Consider the following 20,495-nt stretch of genomic DNA (forward strand, 5'->3'; position numbering starts at 1 on the left):
TGTATTTTTCATTGTTTGTTCAGTACTAAAAGGTCCAAGAAGTCCCACAATTGAATTTAATATTCATTTGACATGTTAACTATATAGTAAAGCGCTTCATGGGAGTAATTGTAGGATGATACATTTTCAAAGTATCATGATATGTATCGGTTGAGTATCGGTATCGTTCAGTGGTATCGGTATTGGTATCGTAAAAAAGTCAACGATATGCATCCCTTGGCTGCCTCAGAGCTCGGCTCTGAGAAAAGATAATGCAGCAGATTGAGGACACTTAAAACTCCAGCCGAGTGCAGATATTAACACATTAGGAGTAACACGTCCATCCATTTGTTAGAACCTCAGGAAGAATCACTCACTGTCACATGTTGACAGCCTGTGTAAAATAAAAAAAATGTTTGAAAATAAAGTTAATGTTTCAGAATACCTTTTTATTGCCATCACATGCTTTATTATCCACACCCTCTAAATGTATCCATGAAAGTCTACATTTGTTGTTAATCTTCTCAGTTTCTTTGATTATTTTCCTTTTGATTACTTCTAATCTTTTAAGACGTTTAATTAACTTCATTCACTCGAGCAGGACAGACTTTTGCAAAGACAGGCCGGTTTCTTTCATTTGTTTTTTAATATAACAGAACATTTTAGATATACTTGCTAATTAACACCAAATAAGATGGTGGAGATAAAAGCCTTCATTAAACAGAGATTGCCAATTAAAGTGCTGTAAACAAATGTCAAGATGGCCCTGTTCTAGTGAAGCTTAATGACGTTCATGTTGGGAAACTGTTTTTAAACAATAATGTAGTGTGCGGGAAGATGTCAATACTTTTTTAAATATAGCTCCTTTATGATGTATTCATTTTTAGACTGAGTCTTTTTGTAAAACATCCAATTAAAGTTACTTTTGCTAACTTACTACAACTTAAAACCGCCCACAGTTGTCATTTCTGCTGGAGAAAGTTGATAAAGGTTGGTTGTTATAAATGAAAAGCTTCCTCTGTCCATCATCACTGTAAACGGCATACTGTATGTACTGTAAGGAAATGGTAAACCTGATTGACGAAGCAACATTAAGAGGGTATAGGGTTGCGCAATTATTTAAGTATATATTCATTATAATGCTTAGTACATTGAGGAAAGTGGAAATGTAGAATTGTGACAGGATCATAATGCTGAGTGTGGATCCTGCCAGAATCCTTTATGAGATGCTGAATAGTTTATACAGAGCAATGGGCTATTTGTCAAGGAGAGATAGGCACAGTATTAGCGAGTATGTGGCTGTTCCTTAGATGGTTCCTTAGATGGCCGTTACTTAATACAAAATCCCTGCTGCAACCTATTGGGAAGTAAATGGAATCAAAGTGGTTGTGAAGTGAAGTACTTTTGGTGGGCCGATTATAAAGGGATGAAGAAGAAAACACTGGCGGATAACAGGTGAAAGATGTGAAAGGAAAGAAATTGAAAGGCAAGAAACGTGGTGACAGAAGTATGTAGAGAGAGCAGATGAACAGACTTCAATCTCTGAGATGAAGACAGAGGAAAAAAGTATTTGCATTTTTGAGCGAGGGCTCCACAGAGAAAAAGACAACGAGGAAGCAGAGGGACACGAGTCGTGAGCAGAGGAGGGTTATGCTGAGTGACTGATAAACTACCTTTGTTCCCCACATGGGTTTGTAATACTGAGAACATGAGTAACACATTGACCGAAACATAGAAAAGGGCATGAAAATAAGATCAACATACATATTGCACATTCAGGACACCTCTCACTTTCTTGAAGTTACCGTCCAGCATGAATAAGTATGAGGAAAGATTTTTGATAAAACCTCTCAGCAGTGTGTCCTCCCTCTGCCCGGATCCGTGGAGAGTTAAAGGGAAAGCAGTGGAGGCGTCAGCAGAGTGGAGGCAGGGAGATAGAGCAGCAGGCAAGATCTTAAAAGGAAGGTGTGGCTGTTCTAATGTTTTGACTAACAGTCGCAAATTCCCTTTAAATCCAGTCTGCTGGGAGTTCTGTGCCTGTGGGGTGCTGATTAAGAGGAGGATGAAGAAAGGAAGAGACCAAGGTAGAGGAAAGGAAAGGGAAGCCAGCCAACTACTATTTAAAGCTGGGAGGGAACAAACAGATTCAGGGCATGGTTTTGGGAAAGCTCAAAGGAAGAAAGCGCGATAATGAGGGAAAAACATAACCTGGGTGTTGCGCTATCTGAGCTGTCAGGTTATTCGTTAGTTTATATAATCATTTGACTATTACAGAAGCAATACCAGTTATGGGAAGCCATGATGGAAGTCATGTTGCTTTACAGATTGTAGAACAACTGCTATTGTCACATCAATGGTTCGGTGTTGGAATCAGAGTGACAACCACAGTGGACGTCTGGGCTGCATATTCTTTTCTGAAAGTGAGCTAAGCCAAGACACAGTATGGCAAGCGCTAATAAAAAATCTGTACTAATGCTGGAAACATTTGACTCAACTTCGATGAATAAATACTGAAAAATAATCTTTAGTTGCCTGAACATAGTTGTGTTTTTATATGTTGATTTAAAGGATTAGTGTGATATTTTGGTAAATAATTGTTTTGCTGATAATTACATGAAAAGATACCACTCATTTCTGTGGGTTAAGCATAAGAAACGACAAGCCTGGCCCTTTCCGAAAAATCCACCTTTCAGCATATCTATTGTTCAGTAATTAACACATTTCATCCAATCTTTTTAATCTGTATAACATCTGAAAGGTCAAACCCCACATTTGTGGTTTCATGGGGGATTACCTGATGGACTATAACTTGAATGGGATGAGTCCATTGTAAGAGTGTTGTCTTCATTATGTAGTTTCCGGACCATCGTAATTGGTTTTCTTTGAATAAAGACAATCTAGCCTGTTTCACTGTGTTTAAGAGTTTTGACTCTTGACGATTGATAACTGCTGCTGACTTTATATTTCATCGTATCAATCTTTTCATTGTGTTTTTCCCAAATTGCCAATTATTTTTAACTTCAGAGGTATTTTCTTCTCGTTAATACAAGGTAAAACTTATATCAATCAGTAAATCTCTCTGTTCCTTTTCCATTCTTACATTTACAATGGCCTCTTTGGTCTGTGCCATGTCGGAAATGACGCCGTCTGTGATGATGAGGAGCACAAAGTACTGAGAGCCGTCCTGCACCGCTGCTGCATACCTAAGTGCACAAACACACACAGATTGATACAGGCAGAAGTTAGATGTATAAACTCTTTAATTCAAGGACAGATCAGGTTTTAGGATTTGTTGATGCATTTCTCTGATCATTGCTGTAGAAAAACACTTGTTATCAGACATTTTATTAAACATTGTTGTTTTACTTCAGGTAACACTCATTAAAATGCCTGACAAACACACATTGATCAGCCAATACAATGAAGTTTAGTACAAAGCTGGTTTGCTCTGCTTGATTTATAGATAAACACCCTTTGTTAAACATGTCTTCTTACATGAGTTCACCTTTTCAAATGCTAAATACAAATACTGGTTTTGTATTCTCACTGTTAGGGCTCCCGGCCGCAGTAAGTGAGATTCCATTTTTATCAGAATGACATTTTTAATTAAAATGGAGCCTTGCTGTGATCAGATGGAGAACTGTTTGGATATGGCTCAAAGAATGAGAGGGAGAGGGATGCCAAGACGATGGCCACAAGAATACACTTGGATCCTTTTTACGCATTGCAATGGTTTGTGGGTATATTTGAATGGTCACAGGCTTTTTTATCCCAGCTAATTCTGCAACTATTTCAAAAGCTGTCAGCTAAATAAAAAAAAATCAAATTCAAACATCTGGCATCAAGTTTATGTTGCAAGACAGATGTTGTCCGGGTCAGAGGAACAGTCGCACAGGAAATTGAAGCCAACCGAGTCTGGCAGTGGGAGATCTTAATCTTGATCAGCTAACATTGAGGCGCAAACATTTCTCCTTAATCGTTGATGATAAACAAATCAAATATATCTTTCTTAGGTTTGTTGGATAAACATTGAACAGTGTCTCCTGCTGTCTGAAGAGAAACACTTATTTAAAACACACTATTGTGAGAAGATCTGTTCTAACTGTTGTTATCATTGTGTTTTTAAGATTTGTATGGTATTATCTGGGGATCCAAGCTGTTATCTGCCAGTGCCAAAGACAACATTCAATTTGATGTACATTTTCATGTAAGGACCAAAAAGGTAGACGTTTTTCATTAGAATCTTTGTCTTCTCACCTGGCAACATGATTCACCACAGGAGCGAAGTTCGTTGGCCCGTACAGCTGCACTGTCTTCAGACTCTGGTGGTATGCCTCTAAGATCCCCTCGATGCCGTTGCAGTACGGATTTTCAATGTCTCCATTCTGAAAAGGAGTACAACTGTGAAAATCATGGACTTGGTGATTGCAATTATCAAACAAAGAAACTCAAGATCTTTATCAATGTTTATTAGATGTCATTTACTTAGTTCTTATGAACCATGACATGCACATTACTAATAAGTTGCCACAGTATATTAGAACATTCAGTGGTAACACTTTGTGAATTGGAAATAAAAACTCGTAATGAAAGATCAGTGAACAGATTAATCAAAGGTGATATTAGGAGAGGTTGACTTTACCAGAGGAAACTCGTGAGAAACCCGTCCGTCGGGGGGCAGTTTGGCTCCAAAGCCCAAAGCGGGGAACATCTTGTCGCTGTCGTAGTCCTGAATTATCTCCCCTACAGCCTTCAGGGCCATGGCATAGGCGTTCAGCGAGTAGGGATTCATGTAGTGCAGCGAAGTCGACTGCGAGGGGTTACCTACAGACCCATAAATCAAACTCCAAGTCATTGTGGGTAATGAAGGACAAAGACGTCACTTCTACATTTCTAGATACTGTTTTTTGTGCAATGAGAGGGTTTAAAATATATATTTTTTTTTATGGAGAGACAATTACAGAGATGAGGAGCACTGCTGCGCTCAGTTCGACTAAGTGAGGGACTGAGTGTGAGACAGACAGACAGGATTTAGCATGAAAGCGTTTTTTTTTAGGTAGGAATAAGCTGGCAGGGCTCTTTGGATCACAGAGCCTATCTAAAAAGTTGAGAGATACTAGAAGCACTAGGAGCGGCAGCACAGAAAATGGTGGGTAACATTTTGGCTAGCTCAACACAGTGGGAAAATTAAAAAAAATAACTACATAAATTAGGAGGTTTTTTTGTAGGTAAGCTGTGACTCCACAACAGGCCCACTTTAGCTAATGAAATTCTCCTTGGCCTTCAAGGTAAAACTGGTTGTTACAAATAAAGGTAGTGAGCTGAACAGCCAGGCTAACATTTGAATCTCTATCAAAGCAGATAAACATCACATTTAACACTTTTGTGATTGTGTTTTTGGTAGCTTACATAAAGACCCATGTACAACTTTTCCATGTGAAAGCTTGACAGAATTGCTGTGCCTAGTTACGGTTGCTATGCTTTTATTGGACAGTTGCTGTTCCGAGGAAGTTTTACAAACAATCGATTGGAAAATGGGAAATTCCAATGACCCTCTTTAATAATAGCTTTTCCCTGTTGATAAATCAATGGTTGTTTTCAGGTATTTTATTGGGTAGTGTAATAAGACTTAAGTGTAGTCCTTTCATGTCAAGCTTAGAGTTGTATTGTTTCATTGTATTCTTGCTAAAATGCCTTAACTTAGAGTGTATTGACAAAGCATTTAGGAGCTAGAATATCTAGGAAAGGCTATCACTTATTGTGACGATGTGTGTACATGTGCGCTCGCACTGTGTGTTGTCCGATTGATTCTAAAATCGGACATGCCACTTTCAAAGAGCACAACTATCTATCCCTGCGTCCCCCTCCACACCCACTTTGCCGTTAGTATCACTCACCATTAGATGCTGTGAAATCAATAGCCACGGTGAAATTGATCTGCGTTCTACAAGAGGGATGGAGAAGAAAAATCAACGGAAGAGACCAGACAGTTATAAAATAAGACAGGCCTCATTAAATACCAGCACTCGCACACACCCGTCCTATACACACATTTGTTGTGATATGAGAAAAGATGATACCTAAAACGAAGGAACATCAAACACAAAAATAGCCAATTATTTCTTATTATGATATAGTTTCACACAGATCAATATTTAATTCCCGTTGTTTTTTTGAGAGACACAGGGTGCAGTCTCTCAATCGTCAAATATGATTTAGGTGATTACGCTCTCTGACTCTCACCTCCCGTGAGAAGGCGTAGCAGGAGGTGCAGATGAGCCTTTGAGACACTGAGCTGTGTAACAAGCAATTGATGGAGCACTTAAGAGCAAATCATAATCCAATTTTCCCTGCTGATGAAGCACTTGCCTCTTCTCGCTAATTTACGACAATGAGACGAGGCCTTAGGGACCCAAACGACATTCTCTCGTTATCTATGAGAGCCATCAGAGAGGAAGGTAAAATAATGCTATTAAAGGGATGGTGTAAAATATTCACATTAAACTTTCAGTTTGAGGGTTGGGACGCGGCAAAGCCTGACCCTGATAACTTTAGTATTCATTTGTCTTTATTGCACAAATTCATGACTTTGTGAATTCTTGAAAAAAAGAGAATCACACTTTGTTTTCTAAGAATGTACTCTTCTAAGTTTCTTTTACTAACATGGTTTACCTACCTTCACTTAAACAATTGCCATCTATCTATCGCTCTATCAATGGGTTTACTTTTCCAAACGATCTTACACCAAATGTAAAGAAAGAGAACATATTTATTCATATTTAATTTATTAACAGCATAGTAAGTAATCCAGTGTTATACAAATAGCGGCGCGCAGCCATGTACCAAAAACCTTTTTTTATTAAAATAATAATAAGTGGTGACCCTTTTTAATTGTTTGTTATGTGGATTTCGTACACCCCAGCACGTGCACTCCGCTCTGCATCAGCCAAACAGCTCGCTGCACCCGCACTGCGAGGGGGACCCAAGTTCCCGTCAGCAAAAACACGTGGGTTTGCTATCCTGGCTCCAAAATGGTGGAATGAGCTCCCCATTGAAATCAGGACAGCAGAAAGCTTACACATCTTCCGACGCAAACTGAAAACTCATCTCTTTAGACTCCACTTCGAGCGATAGAATTACTAACAAAGCACTTATATACTAATAAAGGGCTGGCTTTCTAAATGCCAGTTGAGTAGCACTTGAAATGTTTGGCTCTATGAAACCTGATGTACTTATATGATTCTGTTTTCTTAAAGGTTGTATCTTCCTGGTCGAATGCACTTATTGTAAGTCGCTTTGGATAAAAGCGTCAGCTAAATGCAATGTAATGTAATGTAATGGATTTGTAGTATTTGTGTTACTGTATGTTCAATGAAGGTGTATTTTGCTAAATCTTGAGACATTGCCACTGTATGTACCTCAAGAGCCTTTCTTGTGCTGGTAGACACATAGAAACATATTGGCGGGGCGCATTTCGCACGTGCACACACAAAAAATGTCCTAGGGGAAACACTGTAATCTGATGTTGTGTTTTTACACCCCATGTTAAGAGCAATCACAACGTACATGCCGTGATCGTCAGCATACACTAAAATGCTTGCTGAAATATTTTTGATGGTTACGTTCATTCGTCGACTCCACTTTGTTAACATAACAACACTGTGAGTGTATCCCAGATTTCACTACTAACTAAAGTGAGATGCTCATATATTTTGGCAGTCTCTTGCCCCTTCTGTTTAACCTTTGTAAAAATGTTCATGCTTGAATTTTCAAATTACACTGCAGTCTTGTTGAGTAGTAGTTGAACTATTTTTTTACTTTCTTTCTTCCCTACCATCTCATGCCTCACTCATTCCCTTCTCTTCGTTCCCTAAGGCTAATGTAAGTGTGACAAAAATAGAAACTTTTGCTGAACTTTTACTATCAATTCTTGAAAGCAATAGCACACTCTGTGCTTGTTGTTTTAGCTGTTGCAACACTGCTTTATCTTAATTCAAGTTCTAGAGCGGTACAAGCTAATGTTATTTAATGTATTAACGGGATATGAATGCATTGAACCATAATAAGCACAGACTGATGGGCTCTATCATTATGTTCAAAGTGTAATATGTCCTCTCCAACCAAAGCACTCATGAGAGATACTTTTGAGTTCTTTATAAGCCAAATTATCCCTATTCTTTTTATGATTATGGTGGCTTTCAAAGAAGACATAAAAGCTTCTTGACTCGAGTACACTTTGCATCATGATGAAAGGAGTTACGCCACATGATACCGAAAGGTGCTTGAACAGCTAGCCGAAAATACTTTTACTTTAGTTGTTTCTCAAGTTTTTTGGACAGATTAAACGACGCATTTTCCGAACCTCCATCCATTTTGTACAGAGTTCCACATTTGCAAGATCCAACTCTTTAATGTGTCATGCAGTAGGTGCCAGAGTAATGTTAGGGCGTAGAGTGATGGGTATGATGTTTTTGAAGTGAGGCCACTAAACCTTAAGGTTATTGTATCATTGATCAGCAGAAGCTAGGAACTGTCAGTGAAATCTGTCACACTTGTCAATTCTTCCATAGCTCATAAAACCTTTGACAGCCTACCCGCAGTGACGGGACAGTGGAGATCAAAGGAGAGCCCGACCGGTCTGAGACACGCTTCACCTGAGACACACTTAATGTTCAAATGTCAACCTCCGGCTCTGAAACTAAACTGGTCCAAACGTTGTTACCCATTTTGAAGATAGTTCGGTCTTACCTCATTTAAAATATATTTGGCACTTTAGTATTGCAGTCAGCATAGAGTGTGAATTTATTCATCTAATTACCAAAGTGAAGGTCTTATGGTGCCACTTAATGAAAAATGAGGCAATAGAGATATATGAATTTTAATATAATTGTATGAAGATTCATAAGTAAGTTACAATCTAGATGTTTTATATTAATGTGCACGTCCCATTAATTCTTTAAAAGAACATTTAAACAATAATTTCCGTCAATCTTAGTTCAGTACTGTAGTTTCGGCCAACATCGCTTTCAACAAATAGCCAGTACACAAACTGCACTTTGTTCACAGCTACATCATTTCTCACTTTATAATCTCTGTAAAACACACATGGCTCCACTGCCTCGCAATAGAAGACATTAGTGTAGCTGACACAACATACAGCTCCATTAAGGAGTTTATAGCTGGATAAAACTCTTTAGTTTAAAAAAACACTTTAAAAATGTTTGTTCCTGGGCCAGAAGAGAATCAACGTTGGGCTTGAAGAAACTGGAAGAAACCCTGCTTCCTTTATTAGAATGATCCTTTAGAGCTAATAGTAAAGACTTAAATGGGGAGCATGGGAGTTAGTTGAGAGCAGAAAGTGTTTAAAGGAAAGGGGGAATCGCCAGGTGGCCAGAAACACATCCCTCATACAAATGCTGCTAAGGGTCTAAATAGTTTACCATCATGTTAACCATAAGCTTCTACAGTTAACCCACGCCGAACAAGAGGTAAAGTGGCCATTTCACGGTCAGTTATTGTATTGTATTGTAGTAATTTCCACTCACCCTCCTTTGATGTAATCTAAGAACGTGAACTCTGACTCCACTGAAAACGAGAGCAAAGTCACCTGGAATTAAAGACAAGGAGAACAAAAGGGGGTTATGATATAACAGTATCTTCCAATAAACTGTTGTAGTTAAGTCTCACTTTAAAAAAAGATGAGAGCCGGCTGGTTTCTGATCACAGATTAATCTACATTGTCAGAGGAAAGTTTGAAGAGAGGATGAGAAGCATTTGAATGCATTACTCGCACACACTGCTGTGAAAGAACATTCAGTGTCTCGTCTGTGTCGCACACTCTGATCTTTAACATCTTCTAATATGTATTTCAAGTGCTGCAGCACCTTCATCTTTTATTTTGTCCCACCCACATACTTATTGCATACTTGTTGCATGTTCAGATACAGTTTATGTTATGTAGTATATAATGCAGTGTGTTTGTGTACAGACATTCAAACACACGTACATATAACATAAAGTATGTTTTTTTTAGCTTCAGCTGAATTTCAAAACCATTACTGAATCTTGTTTTGCTTTTTTAACAAATGTTTTTGATAATTGGTATGTGATCCAACAAGTAACTTTTTCATAAAATAAAAATTACAGAATGGCTTCGTTTTCCTATAAACCAGTCCTGGTTGCTATAGCCATACTCACTGTCCCAGAGTTGGCATATTTCTTTTTCTTCATTTTCTTCTTGGTGTTAATCACCTAAAGAAATACAAGGTACAGGTTATCAGAAAAGTGAATATTTTGGCCATAAGTTAAAATAACCAACATTAAAAATGAAACCAACATATACAACTCAATCTGCTTTCAAATCTGAATTCTACATTTTGCAGCGATGTATGAAGATTATACAGCTTCTGCATCCCAGTGACGTGGAGGAAGTTAAGGGAGGTGACAAAAGGACGTTTGTGAATTAAGTTACAGATGTGTATTAGTTGAGACGCATAGCTCATGTAAACTTATGAACATTTATTATACCTCCATAACGCTATTACAGGGGCAAGTAGAATCTCAAACATAAATCTCAGGCAACAAATAATCGATGGTTGAAACAGGCGTAAGCTACAAGACTTACATTTATTGCACTGGTATTTTAGCGGCTCCAGAACAAGAGAAACATGTCAATCCGTAGACCAAAGACGTCTCGGCTCATTACACTCATCCTCTATGGCAGCTAGCCATGAAAGTGACAGCCCCTAATTTAACATGGAGGGATGGCAATTTGTCTGACACACTGAACAATCTGCTGATGCAAAGACTAAAGGGCCTTTCAGTCTCACTGGGAGGTAGAGAGGAATCAAGGGTAGCGTATAATGGAGCTAACATCCAAAAGACAGGTATTTGTCCGTCGACTGGAGGCTACCAACACACAGGAGCTGAAACTATTGAAATGTCCTTCTTTATGGCTCTTTATTTTTCTTCAATTCAAATTGTTATGCTCATAATCTTAAAAATACAAATATCTTTGATAAATATAATGATAAATCCTGCTTCCCAAAAAAAGCAATTTGGGATAAATGCAGGACGCATGTCATTTTTACGCTTTGCCAGTCACCCCTTGGATTGTGGGACGTTTTAATGAGTTGGGTTTGTAATTTGCTGTTGTATCGTGTGCTATTAAGGGGCGAGTAAAGCTATCCCATGAGAAGAACTGAGAAATGTCTTTCTCGTTCTAAATCCCTGGATAGTTTTTCTATTAATCCGGTTTCAAGCTGTCGCTAATAGCTCTATTTCTATGAGAGTCAACCCACAGGTGATTAGTGGCAAAGTAAATCTAATGAAAACTAAATCATTTAAAACTGAAGCATTTAATTAAATGTTTAACTGTTGGGGGAGTTAAGGGAGAGATAATGCACCATACAAATGACATTTAAAGAAATAAATTAGGAATGTATAGAATAGGAATGCAGGAGTAGAAGATGGAAGGAATCTGCTGGTGTAATGGAAAACAGTGCAACAATGATGTCAGATGGAAATGTAATTTGGGTCAGAAACGGGATCCAAGACGCGAGGCGTAGTGGGATTCCAGATCTCAGGAGCCAATAGACTCGTTGTTGAATTGTGAACACACTGGAATTACTCACCTCGTACACATTAAACTGGCTCTGCCCTCGAGCTAGCTCTCGGTAGCTTGTCGTAAAATCCCCAATGAAGTCGTGGCTGGGAAAAGGAATGAAAGGGGAGAAACAACAGTCAATAATAAAAAAAATATCAGGTGAAAATACCAGGACAAATGTCAGGGACAAAATGGATTTACGCGACGGGAAATGATCAGTTTCTTGGGTGAGCCAAAACTTGGGCTATGTTTCGATTACATTTCATTTCAAAATTGCCATTACACTCACCTGCCATCTCTATCCCAATCGTACACCTCCACCTTGATTGTTCTGGGGAAAAAACAGATACACACAATCAGGTTTGATTTTAAAGCAGCAACAATCTTAGCACATCTCCCATCCAGTAGCTTGCTGTGGATTTGTTGATCACATGACATGAGCAGATTGGGCTTACCCATTTGACATGGAGTTATAAATGCACCAAATTACTCATCAAACTAATACGGGAAGTTCCAAAGAGGTGCTTTGAAGAATTAGCTTCTTCTATTTAGAAGTAGCGCAGCTCAACAATGCTTGAAATTCATCTGAGAAGCATAGCATTTAAAAATAGGGGGTTTCTTTCAGTTTCAATATCCTGTGGAAATATCCTATTGTCATTAACGCTAATTTAATTAACAAGGACAGGTGAAAGCTGCCAGAGGTGTGTGCTCCTGTTTCATTTCACCCTTTGAGCCTGGGAGTTTTAAATGCCAAACACATCAGACCCATCATCACTTGAGGGTTTCAAGGAAGAGAACCAACCTGAATGTTTATTCATGCAATCGCCTACAATGGTTGTCCTTCAGTTTTGTGTGTTATTGACTGAATGATTCACTGGATCTTACGTACTTCAGGTTTGTTTAAAAATTAAACTGGATTCCATTTATTTCATTTAAAATACAAGTTAGTGTTTGGAAATGATAATAGGGGATCCCTGAAATAAATGAAAACGGATGTCACTTTGTTCCAAACCTGGGATTCTTGCCAGCTTCAGAACAAGGCTCAGCAGCTGGCTGCACGTAGCACTCTTATAAAGCACTTTCCAAAAATGGTTACTTGCAAACCTCAGCACATGTTAACTTCCACCAGTCAAAAGAACATCAAAGAAAAACACTGTGATGACATTTTATACAAATGCTGCAGAAAACAATGTCCCTGCAGAGTGGAGAAGAAAAAAAAAACTTTTTGGCACTTTCATTCCTGAGACACATTGATCTCACCCCCCGCGTCCCCCCTCTCCTCCCTACTTCTTCGTACACAACTACTGACACCAGACCAGATCCAAAGGAAATGGAAGCAAGCAGTGCATCAGAGACTCTTTTCCTGTCACTGAGGAATTGAAAGATGCCTGAAATAAGCCCAACTTCCTCTCTGCCACCTGGCTCTCCCATTTTGTGGTGACAGTTTGTTCTTTTGAGGTTATCTTCAAGGCTGTGAGAGAGAAAATGTGCACCTAGGTGGCATAAACATGATGCTACTCGTCCAGCATGGAAAATAAAGGGGGTTGATATTGGAAAATATAAATCAGAATCGGAGAAAGAAGGAGTAACGCAGAGAAAAAATTGAATCATTCCTGACCATTCAATATGCAGGGCTAGCGCTAGGTGCTGCGGTTTGAATGCAAACCATTTTTTAAAGTACCAGGATGCTGCTTCATACCAACTCAAAGCATTTTTCATAATTTATTTCAACTTACAGCTGCATTGAAGGACTCAGATGCTCAGATCATTGAGTGGCGCATTCAACTCCCAGAACAATATACACTCCAAAACTAATCTGCCTCAGATATCCTCAGCTACTTTTCTAAGGCAGCTTTAATCAACTTAACAAACATTCAGTAACAAATATCTGGCTGTGATATTTTGCAAAGGGCGGAAATAGTCTTCGCTTGAGTCACATGGGAGAGAATACTGGAGAAAGTCCAGTATACAGGGGATATGAAGGATACAGTACAGAAGAGAGAAGGAACAAAAAAATAAATCCATTATAAAAAAAAATCACTTTCAATTCTCTCCAAAACTTCCCCATCCTCTTTTCTTTGACATGCTCTTCTTGAAGAGGACCTTTTACATATTGGATTTCTGTTTTTACTTCTATAACCCTTGCCTGTGCTGTCTGTTATATGTTATTCTTCTCCTTGAATTCCTCCCCTTTCTCTCTCCCTACTTCAATTTCCTTCCTTCAACTGTGTTTTGTAATGTGCTAAAATATAGTCTTCGGGAGCAGATTGCATGTATGTTTGCTCTCTGTCACCACAGACTCAACCTGATCCTGCTTCTTGAAGGACAGTCTGTGTAATGACTATGCCGCCCAGTCGATAGCCAACAGAGAGTGACGGTTTAATTTAATTTTGCAAGATATTCTTAAAGGTTACAAACAAATCTAACTAGGATACTGGGATTTCCAGTTGTTGTTTCCTGGCTATAACAAGCAACACTTTACCAATTACAGATTTTATGCAGCAACAGTTGGGCATGGTTCAGTGGCTTGTAGCCTTTGTTCGTTCATGTTGAACATTGGTATAGATGTGGCTTCTGTCAAAAAATGTTTTAACCAGTCTATGGTTTTAACGTTATAATTAAAGATAATGACACACCCTGTTCTTTGTAGTAGAACATTGCATGGATGAACTGCACCACGTGTTCTAATATCAATACGACAAATAATTATCATTCCTATTACCAATATCAATCCAACACCACTCCTTCTTTCAACCAACATCTCCAGACTCCGCCCATCCCTTTCTCAATCAAACACTGAAGTCCTGGTCAATGCATTTGTCAGGTCCCGCATCGACTACTGTAACGCCAGTTGTGGGTATGCCTTTCCTCTCAGGCATACCCACCAAGCTCATCAATAAACTACAAATCATACAGAACTCTGCAGCCCGGATCATCACCGGCACCAAGGCCTCAGAACACATAACCCCCATCCTCATCCAACTCCACTGGCTCCCTGTTCAATCCCGTATCAACTTCAAAAACCTACTGCTCACTTACAAAGCCCTACATAACCTGCCCCCCCCCCCCCCCTATCTGGCTGACCTTCATCAGGAGTACACCCCCTCTCGCTCCCTCCGCTCCTCCTCTGCTGGTCTGCTGACTGTCCCCACCCCACGCCTTGTCACCATGGGTACTCGGGCTTTTAGCTGCACTGCTGCCAGACTTTGGAACTCCCTCCCCCCGCACATCTGACAGTCAGACACAATCACCATATTCAAATCCCAATTAAAAACCCACCTCTTCAAATCTCCTTACTCACTGTAGTGCTCCCCATTATATGTTTCATTTGTGTCCACTTGACTGTCTCCTCTATGATTTCCTGTTTGTGTTTTTATCATGTTCTGTTGCCTATTAGCTTTTTCTCTTTTTTTTAACAAATCGTACGGTGTCCTTGGGTGTCATGAAAGGTGCCTGAAAATAAAATGTATTATTATTATTATTATAATCAATATCCTGCATTACTGCATGACACTGCTGCATCCATTAGTAAAATGGGGCTGCTACTACACTGCAGGAGTTTTCCAACAGCAGTCGCACTAACACAACTTTTTCTATTTTGAATTGAGATAAAGATTTGATTTTGAAACTGGTTTGAAAGCAGATACTTGTTTTTGTTTCATGCAACACACTATTGGCCTTTTACAAAAGTCTGTATAATGAACAGGTGAGACATTCAGCTCAAATGAAGCACATTGCTGAGATACGTACAGTCTCTTCAATCCACATCACACTGCGTCTTCAAAATTTGTATTGGTTTTATGTCCTATATATATTCATAATGCATTGTTGGAGGAGCCCGGGACTTACGTTTTTCTTTTCCATATCTACATTGTAGCTACTGTGCATATGACAATAAAGCCTTGAATCTTGAAGGAGAGTTTGAATGAGATTTACTTTATTTATTAGTTCCATAGATACCGGTCTGAAGTGAGACAAGACTAGTATGACTAGAGTGCAGTCCTATTTTCAAGTGACCGTATATACGTTTTTTTATGTGTCTGGTTCGAGAAAGACAGTGATGCAATCTTCTGGAGGAGCGCGTCATCTCACAGACACTGGCAGAGTCTTGCTTAGCTTGATGCTTAATAGTTGGGTTTGAGAGCACAATGCAGCTTTTGGATTTCACCTTATGCCTTTTGGTGCATCCAACAAGAGTGTTCAAAGCCGTGATCTTATTAGAGCCGAGCAAATCACCAGTAGGCCATCCACTGACGTACTTCAGCAGACTTCTACTACTCGACAGATAGAGGTGCGTCAATGCCTCCTCCATTATGTGCTGTAGTGAAGTACCAGCTCGGAAAACAAGCAGTCGGAGCAACAATAACTGCCTCTCCACCCATGTACAACAGTAATAAACACAACAATGCTCCTTATGCAACTCTTGCTATTTATAATTTATCGATCGTTTTGGATCAAACCCTCAGACTTGGAGATAAAGCATATTGAAGAGTATGAGAGACTCATACAGAGCATACAGTATAACCTAATGTAGGTTATCCCTAAAAGTGTGTTTCTTTCCATTATTCCATACAAAACAAATGTCACTTTGCACATAACAAACTTGAGCGGAAACACTGAAAATGCCTTCCCTTTTTAGATGGTTTGAATGTACCCAACGAGAGAGTTTGGCCCTATCTGTTCATCTTGATGCCACCAACTCATCTACGTCATCTTCGTGGAAACACATCTCAAATAAATTGAGGCTTTGTGAGATTTTGGCAGAATCCTAGGTGTTGAGGGCTCTGCAAATCCTCCATTTATCTGCTTGAGGTCACAAGGGGCCTCAGTTTGACCTTCTGCAGACTTTCAGAGTGACTTTGCTGAATTATTTAGAATTGTTGTTATAATCTGCAAAGTTAGGCAGGCAGCGTTTGTTTTTTATTCCATCTGCACTGTGAGGATTTTCAGTCGAGGGCTTATTGTGAGTATAGAGTTAGCATTATTAATCATCATGTAAAGAGACAACTAATGAATTATCATCAACTATTGATCTTGCATTAGTTGCCAATATAACCACGGTAAAATAACCATTTAGAACAAATACTTCAATTCATGTTCTCGGAAACATTGAGGTCTTAAATCACTTCGTTAATACAAATGTTTATTTAAAAAAAAAAAGGAAACCAATTCGTAGTTATTTAAAGAGACTTGTCTATGTTTCTCTTTTGTATGTTTACTATTTTTCTTTATTAAAGGTATCAAGTATTTCTTATCTGATTTCTTGGTTATCGATGGGATAGTCAATAATCGATGACTGAAATAATCAATACCTGCCGCCTTAGTCTTAACTGATTTAGTAGTTTCCCCCTCCCCTGCTCCATAGGGTATGGACACCACAGCTTCAATAAAACCTCCAAAGGGCTATCTTCAGATGATAGAAGCAGAAGTAATTACACAGATCAAAATAATTGACAGCGTTGAGATCCATGTTTCTTGCAGAGGTTGAAAAAATCTATTAGTAGGTCTTAAGAACTACCTATATAATTAAAAAGACAGGCAGTTCTGCCATTCCCCTTTGTCAAAAAACACTGACACAAAGATTATTCCTCACCCACACACAGGTATATAACCTGTTATCGCTGGCTTGTGCTTTTCCTTGCACTATTAATATAAATAATATCCATTTATATTGTGTTAGCTGTAAATTGGCACTCAGTGTTTTATTTGGCTGATAGTTGACAGATCTTTATTATCACGGTCAACTTATATATACTTATATATATTTTCTGCTTTTTTAGTTCCGTTTTATTTCTATCTTGATATTTTATAATTTTGTATTTACTACTCTTTCATTTCTAATTATGAGCAATGCCTTGTCCAAATTTTGGATCAATAATGTATATCCTATCATCTTTTTTCAGGATGTCTCACAGTGGCTTGATATGGACATATTTTGGTGCATTTTTGCAAGGAAACAAGCAACTTTGATGCCCGACTCAGTCTCTTGTGCATGATTAGCTCTGATAGGATAGCCATCATTCTAAAGCACATGTGTGATTGGACATATTAGGTATCTTAGCCAGCCACAGTATCGAATACTTCATAAAACAACCCCACCAGTAACCCTGCTCCCTTCAACCTGTTTGGGATTATCTGACTTTTCTGAGCACACACCAGTTTCCCAGCATTCTCAGTAATTAGAGTCTGACTGCGTACAAACAAGATAGGACAGACCCCTTTGAATGAAGGAGGAGAAAAGGGAGAGACACGGAAAAAATACGCTGTATGCCTCATGAAATATCCCCCCCCCCCCCACAAATGTAACCTGTCAGTCACTTCTTTTTCATCCTCCCTCACAGCTTCTTCATGATTTTGCTTGTTTTTCTTCCTGTCTTTCAAATTAGTGGCAGGTAGATAAGCTGGGAGGAAAATGAATTCATATCCTCCCTGCCACAACATGTCTACATTAATTACATGACAACTGTGAAGAGCAACCCATCATTATTTTATATTAAGAGTGTTCCTGTTGTTTGCTATCTTATTATTTCTCTCACATTAATCTCCCTTATTTTTTATTATTTTTGCCCTGCTTACATTCATCAACTGACCATTTACTTAACAATGTCGCCTTTACTTACTGTGACATGTGTTATCACAGGTTATTTATTTTTACACTGATAATTTGGTTGAAATGACAACTGTCACAACAGAGGTTATTTTTTACTTTTTATTGCTTCAGACCTAATTTCACCGTTATAAAATGAAACATGGGCAACACAGAGATATATAATATCAGAATATGGAAATGTCTATTGTATATATTTTTTGATATCGTTTCTATTGAAATGTAGACCAGGCTTGTGAGAATTTCTTGTAGTATTCGGCCAAAATCTGATCAGCTCATTTTCAGACAGGTTTTTATATAAATGGATCAGGACAAAAAGTGAGCGAATCTCTTTACACAGAGGAGAACATGTTTAGGTATACAAGACATGAAAATGTGGATTTTGCTTAATAGGTGATCTTTAAGATGAAAGTGCAATCCATATTGATATTCCATACCCTTAACTTTTGCAATGGTGTTTTTGAGTTTTGGAAAGGCATCCTTCTAGACAAGGGTTCAGTGAACAGCCAGTATAGGCACGCTGTTCACCAATTGTTAGTGTTAAAATGGTATACTTATATGGTCCAGATTATATCTGAAGAGGTAAGTGTTGACAACATAGTCACCACAAGGATGTCATTGGAGACAAGAGATGCTTGTTGAGTGTGACCCCTGCTACTCTAGTAAATATTGATACAGAGCGATGTCCTTAGCACACAGCAGCAGAAATAATGTGACAGTTTAAAGTATTGGAGGTTTATCACTGTACCTGGTGAAATGGTTCTCTGCTTAAATCCATCGACACACAGGGTGTAATGGCTGTCACCCGTTTGCAGTTTGTCATTCAGAGAGATTATCATTTGGAGCCATGAAGGCAGTCGATAAATTCAGCCAACAGAAATCAATGAAAGTTGAAGATGTCAATGGGGTCGACATGATAAACTATTCTAGTTGTGTTTGCACTTTTTTCTATATGTGCATGTGTGATTAGAGACATAAGGATACATTGAGCCAACTGTGAAAGATGGCGACCAGAAGGTGTGGGGGAAGCTGCATTGTTTACCTGTCGTAGTCTCCATTGCAGAGCGCTCGTACTGGGATAGCGAAAGGCTGCCACACTGGATTTAATGTGTTCTTCACCACCTCAGTTTTATGGCAAATAGTAAACCTAGAGGTGGAGGGAAATTAGGAAAATATATTAAAAAATAAATGAAATGTTGACATTTTGTTTTAAATTACAAAAGCCAGGGAGAAAGATTCATTTTCAAATAAGGGGATGAGCAATTCTCTACAACAGAAACAAGAAAAACAAGGCTCAAACTTTTAATATTATTTTTCAAAATGTTCAATTGTTTTGAATGAATAGCATGATGGTTAATTATTTTTTCAGAGGCTCAACTGTGTGAAACATGGATACAGCTGGACTAGAACACAAGTGTAAAATGTTTATTGCACAATTTAAGCGAAATGGTATGGAGTTATCACTCAGGAAATGGAATCATACTCCTACATTAATACTGATAGTGCCAAAGACGATCATGTCAATACAATAACAGCGGGATATCTATTGCATTCAAATCGACAGCTTCTTAAGTCTAGATAACTTGGAGCTGTTCAACTTCAGAAGCACTTTCTAAAACCTCCTGCAAATGGCTACTCCTGTCTACCTTTGAGGCAAGCTGTAGCTCCTCTAAAACCAGCCTAATGTCAAGTCCTACTGTACAGTGACAATAAATAGGGCTGTACCCATCTTTTTTTATCACTTGGCTTGACTCCCAGCAATATTGTGTGTTAGACCCCGGAGAATAACTACATATTTTGGTCTGGCTTTTAAATCCTTTCCCTTGACCCTAAGTGTGACAATGATATGCAAATGAATTCCTCTGATATTTGAAATGCTTCGCTGAGCAGAGTCAAATAAAGTGCTATCAAATTCCGCCAAATAACCTCTCCAAAAGCAACAAGGCTTTTTTACTTGTGCCTCAAGCCTTTTAAAACCGTGTTAGTCCTTTAGCTGCATAGACCTCTAATTTGCAACCCCCCCCCCCCCCCCCCCTCTCTGGCAGCAAACACAGATACTGCTTGCACATCTTTGGAGATCCATTTCCCACCCTGTTATGTATAAAAAGAATACTGCGAAAAGCTGGAAGATGGCTAATGAAGCACTTGCTAAACCAGCTCCAGTAAGATAAGGCTGACGCTGACACATCTGCGCGGTCCCTCGGGAAGCTGAACAGCACTTTGGGAAGGCGTTAGGAGATGGGGGAAGTGTTGTGAATCCCTCTGTGAATTGCCTTTGAAACTGACACTGTTTTTCCTATTGAT

At 38.8% G+C, this 20,495-nt stretch overlaps 1 protein-coding gene across 1 annotated transcript in view; it reads right to left on the reverse strand.

The window, feature by feature from the left end:
* cpne5b (copine Vb) overlaps positions 1–20,495 on the reverse strand; it is a 114,240-nt gene that overhangs the window by 12,455 nt on the left and 81,290 nt on the right. The window contains exons 9-17 of the mRNA XM_079681343.1: positions 19,234–19,338; positions 11,874–11,915; positions 11,613–11,688; positions 10,177–10,230; positions 9,525–9,586; positions 5,877–5,923; positions 4,622–4,803; positions 4,237–4,364; positions 3,080–3,182 (exon numbers count right to left, since the gene is read on the reverse strand). Of these exons, the coding sequence (XP_079537469.1) occupies positions 3,080–3,182; positions 4,237–4,364; positions 4,622–4,803; positions 5,877–5,923; positions 9,525–9,586; positions 10,177–10,230; positions 11,613–11,688; positions 11,874–11,915; positions 19,234–19,338 (799 nt within the window). The remainder of the gene's footprint in view (positions 1–3,079; positions 3,183–4,236; positions 4,365–4,621; positions 4,804–5,876; positions 5,924–9,524; positions 9,587–10,176; positions 10,231–11,612; positions 11,689–11,873; positions 11,916–19,233; positions 19,339–20,495) is intronic.

Source organism: Notothenia rossii, assembly GCF_949606895.1.
Source record: "Notothenia rossii genome assembly, chromosome: 5".
Classification (NCBI taxonomy): Eukaryota; Metazoa; Chordata; class Actinopteri; order Perciformes; family Nototheniidae; genus Notothenia; species Notothenia rossii.